The 5,000-nt window shown below is 37.2% G+C and overlaps 1 protein-coding gene across 3 annotated transcripts in view; it reads right to left on the bottom strand.

Moving 5' to 3' along the window:
- Nucleotides 1-5,000, bottom strand: part of LOC122800992 (SPHK1 interactor, AKAP domain containing) — a gene marked incomplete at its 3' end in the record, with an annotated part of 1,235,108 nt that overhangs the window by 297,027 nt on the left and 933,081 nt on the right. For all 3 annotated transcript variants that reach the window (XM_044070417.1, XM_044070419.1, XM_044070418.1), the window contains 1 exon segment: nucleotides 1-2,795. This exon segment is cut by the window's left edge and continues 890 nt beyond it. In XM_044070417.1, the coding sequence (XP_043926352.1) occupies nucleotides 1-2,795 (2,795 nt within the window).

The raw sequence follows: 5,000 nt of genomic DNA, 5'->3' as shown, positions 1-5,000 counted from the left end.
GGACTGTTTTGAAGGGCTGCTTGAACGTATATTAAGATGCCCATTTTTCTTAGTTACCTGCTGTATGGCTGACTTTAAAATAGTATTAGCATTTTTTCCTGCATAATAATCCAGCAAAAGGTCAAACTCTCTTCCTTCACTTTCCATCTGGTTGACCATGAATCTTGAAAACTCATCTGTAATGCTCTCACAGCTGGACTGTTTGGACATAGAACTACACCGGCTAACTGGTTGACTCAGACTGCTCATTGGGCCCAAAGTGTTCAGCAACCTTGCAGAATCTGCTTCCTCTTCTGGTATACTTTCATAGCTAGATGGTTTACCTCTGTTCCACCTTTCACAGTGTAGTCTGTTCCGAGGGTGTGCCTGACCCTGTCTGGAATTATCAGTGGCAGGGAACTCTGTTAAGTTTAGAATTTTTGCAGACACTTCATTATGAAATAAAGTAATGGCATCTGAAGCATCGTCAAAATTTATTGATTCATCCACCACCCTGTTCATAAGTCTTTCTTTTAATTCTGGGTGTTTTTCAGTTTTCCTTTTGATCTCACTAAGTCTGGGTGCCCTGTGCTTTCTAATAACTGACTGATTAGGCTGTACATCTTTCTTCCTTTTTTTTGTTCTGCAAGAAATAGCCTGGGGTGCTAAATATTCTGTTCCACGTTTCCATGCACAAAACCAAGGTTGTTTCCCATTTGAATTTTCAAGACAAATGGCAGCCATTTCAGTTGCCATAGAAACCACAGTTGTAGCCAGCTCATCAGCAAACTCTGCTACAGAGCAGTTAGATGTGGGATATGTCATCTGAAACAGATGCTGTGAAGGATGTAGGTTAGTATTTAAGAGGGTCATATTGATTTCATTATTCATCTGAATGCTACATTTATGCTTTGCCTTATTTTCTGAGCTTCTTCTTTTTTCATTAGCTTTCTGATCTTGAACAGTATGTTTGTATTCAGATGCTACTATATTCTTGTCACATTCTGAACTAGGATAGGCTCTTTTATTACTTTGCCTGCTTAACTGATTTTTTTGCTTGCAAGGGTCTTTACTGGAAGTTGAAACATTCCTTCGAGAAGAACTCTTTTTCTCTAGTCCATCTTGAGTGCTAACATTTTTATTATTGTGGCAAAATAACACTGGACAGACAGTAGTACCATTTACACTTTCAAGCAATTGTTCTGGAGGCTCATCATTTACAAGAAGGTTATCATTGTTACTAAGAATCGTGGTTTGTCCAATACAGGAACAGTCTAACTTATTTTGAAAATTTATCTTAGAGAGCTTTTCATTCTTTTCAAATACTCTCCAGTTTTCACTTTCTTCAGAAAACATTGTTGACATGTTATTCTGCCCAGCAACATCCTTAACCCTCTTGCATGTGGAATACAACACATCAAAAAGTAAGTCATTTGTGGCTTTAGTGAACAATCCTTGAGCATTTAAGTTAGACTTGTCTTTTATATGTTCGCATGCCAACTCCATTTGCTTGTTTGCTGCTTCGACAGAGTGTTTTAGAATTACATTTGATAAGTTCTGCACAAATTCATCCTTTGTCCATTCCTTCAACTTGCGGCTCTTTGGTTTCTTCACAGTTTCTGCAATTTTGCTATTCATTGCCTGAATAAAGTCTCCAACAGTTTTGTAATCATCTGGTTTTAACAAAATTCTGGATGCTTCTTTGAGTAATATCTCGGCAATGCTGTCACTGAATTGTTCCAGACTGCTGCCAGTTGCTACACTGCAATGAAGACCAATGGCTGCTGAGGCCTCGGCTGCTACAAGGAGCCCTGTTGAAGCAGTGTGGTAGGTAGTGTCATGTGTCACACACCCACCTGCTGCCACAGCACCTGCTACTTGACTCATACCACGTAATGCCACTGGAATAGAATAATCAGTTTCCATATATTCAGAGTTTATTTCTGTTACTGTGCCACTATGATGATCTTTGTCCAGATCCTTTAACTGTGTAGCACTTGCATAAATGTTTAGGCATTCCACTGCATGGTGATTTGAAATAGTTCCAAATGCATTGGCTGTGCAGGCCAAGGCAGCCTCATCTGAGCTCTGCTGACCACAGATGGAAGAATTGCTAAGCCCAGCACTGCCGTCACAAGGATTATTACAAGTCCTCATAGGATTGCTTACATCAGAAGAAGGTGAGCTGAGAGGTGTTATCACTTGACATTCTGGTAAGTGACTCCCACTGTCTGGAGTCTGGACAATAACAATTTTAGGAAGTTCATGCCATAAGCGAGAAGGCATTGAGATATCTTCTTTGGTCACTGGAAGGACAGTACAATTGCCAGGAGAATCACTTCCATTGGATTTTGTGGCAAACTGTGGCTCAGAGTGTGATATTTTGGAACATTTGTCTTGAAAAACAGGTTGTATCCAAGGTATGACATACTGACCTGTTCCTGGGTGTTGGCATTGCAATGCTATCTTGCCATCTGCATCTGATATACTTTTATTTACATGAGGGAAAATGGTATCATACTGAGGAATAAATGGATCTTTGACTACTTTTGCTGAACAGTTTTCAATTGATTTGTCACAGACAGAGTCTTTAACTGATAATTTTGTGGCTTCACTATGTTTTGCTATACAGTACTCTGTTAGATATTTACTACTTTCACAATGGGGTTGTTCAAGGTCCATTTCCATGCCTTTCAGGGTTAGGTCTTCTCTGGGAACCATCTGTGTTTCTTCAAGACAAGGTACAAATTTATCTGATGTGAACATGCCAGGGAGAAGCTTGTCTTCACCTGCAGGATTTATGACTTTTTCTGAACCTGTGTAGACATAAAATTCTTACATTAGTATCACTAAACTACTTCTGTTTGCAAAGCTTCACAACTTTATTTGCACTGGAAAGATGGTCATTCTTTACAGTTGGTCAGGCTAATATTCTATGTGCATCCATCTGTTATAATGCCTTAAACAGCATAGGATAGCAACTCATTAGGTTTTTCAGCATTGCAGTTAGTACATTAAAATGCATAATGATTCGTGTTTAGAAGATGTAGTATTGCTATTAAAACTATATTAGTTACATTAGTAAAAATGTGCATTTTATTACAGTTATTTACTCTTTCAGAGATGCAAAGAATTATTCATGGGTGACTGATATATTATATAGAAATTTCAGCATACATTTGCCTCCCCAGTTTAATACTGCATTCAAAATATATAAAAACATCAAATATAATTGATTTGCTTTGTGAATATTGATAATGTATGACTAATGCTAAAATGTGTGTGTGTGTGTGTGTGTGTGTGTGTGTGTGTGTGTGTGTGTGTGTGTGTGTGTGTGTGTGTGTGTGTGTGTGTGTGTGTGTGTGTGTGTGTGTGTGTGTGTGTGTGTGTGTGTGTGTGTGTGTGTTTGTGTGGGGGGACGGGTGATAGCAGACTCAAAGCCAGTCTTGAGAAACTAATGGAATAGTCTAGAAAGTGATATTTGAGACTTCAAATAAAACAATATAGACATTTACAAAACTTTAGAAGAGATTAGCAAAGATTGGACAAAGCAGAATTATTTAAATTACCTTGGAGTGCTTATCACAGAAGCTGAAACATTGCAAGTATGAACAAGGGTGGTCACAATCTCCTGAGATTCTGCCAAATTTAGGAAAGAAATTATGTGGGACACTGACCTGCAGAATGGATAATACGTTGATGTAATATATTACTAGCAGAGATAATTGACCACCCCTCAGAGGTGGTAATCAAACATGGATAGTCCAGAATAAGAAATGGAAAGAAAAGGATAAGATACAAAACAAATTAATGTGAGTAATTCAGTAAGACTCCTGATTTGATTTGTTTAATGTGGAATTAATCAGTTTTAGAGATGATGATAAATGTTCTTATTCTGGCTTGACAGAGGTATGATTGCCAGCCTAGTATCAATAATACTGTTTTACAAGTACTCTGAGTTAGGCATGTACACTACAACTATCACTGCAGGCTCTAGGAGTGGTCTTTTCTGAATGATTACTGACAGAAAAGCATTATTCCTTTAAGCTGTGAAAGTCAAGCATAAGTTAGCAGTAATCTTTATGGAGATGAAGTTCTTTGGCTAAGGAAATCACCAGGGTGTTATTAACTCTCAACATCAGTGCTACAGAAGTACTTTTTAGAAAAGAAGAAAGATTTTAGTTAATGATGAAATGCACATCATTCTTGATCCATAACCTTTTGAAAGAGAGGAGAGATTATGGGATAGGACTGACAAAAATGTATTTACTTGTACTGTTCTGACAGCTAGAAGCATCAGTTATTTATCCCATATGATATCATAGCAGAGCTAGTCTTTCAAGTTCAGTACACTTTACAAAAACGCAAAGTTCAAAGTAGAAAGGTACAACACAACAGATAAAACGTGATAAAATTGGTGTGCATACACTGAAATGCTTCTATGTTTTGATGAACAGTACAAAATTAATATAAAAAGTTAAAGTTCAGATACTATGTCTGTCTGTTATGCGATATCTCATTTTTGGCCAGCAGCTACATATTTACTAAAGGCATTACAAATGAAAAGCAAAACTTCAGAATTTTACCATGAGGTATATTACAAACCCTCATTTCCAGAGGAACTATCCTGCTTCGGAAGGACACACACTCAAAAATTCAATATCCATCTATCTACCTCAGCCTGTTAAACACATCATAGACCGTACATTATTTCTATGCAATCTACTGATAAAGATACTATATGAGTCAGTAGTTTTAAGGCATCATTGACATACTGTATGTCCTTTCCTTCTGTTATCTTAACCTCCACTGAATAAATGGAGGATAGATTAGTTTTATAAAATAATCCTTCTTTAAAGTTTACATCACATCAGCAAGCATACCCTAAGGAGGGCATACAGCTCCTTTAAAAGAAAATGACACAAATCTAGTTTTAAAAAGACATTGTGGTTATAGTTGCTGAATATGAAGCAAAATATTTGCAAGTAGATTGCACATTTCTTATATTTCATCTGACTTCT

Source organism: Protopterus annectens, chromosome 4.part1 (genome assembly GCF_019279795.1).
Source record: "Protopterus annectens isolate FY-2018-M chromosome 4.part1, PAN1.0, whole genome shotgun sequence".
Classification (NCBI taxonomy): domain Eukaryota; kingdom Metazoa; phylum Chordata; order Ceratodontiformes; family Protopteridae; genus Protopterus; species Protopterus annectens.
This window is presented reverse-complemented; position numbering and strand designations above follow the sequence as displayed.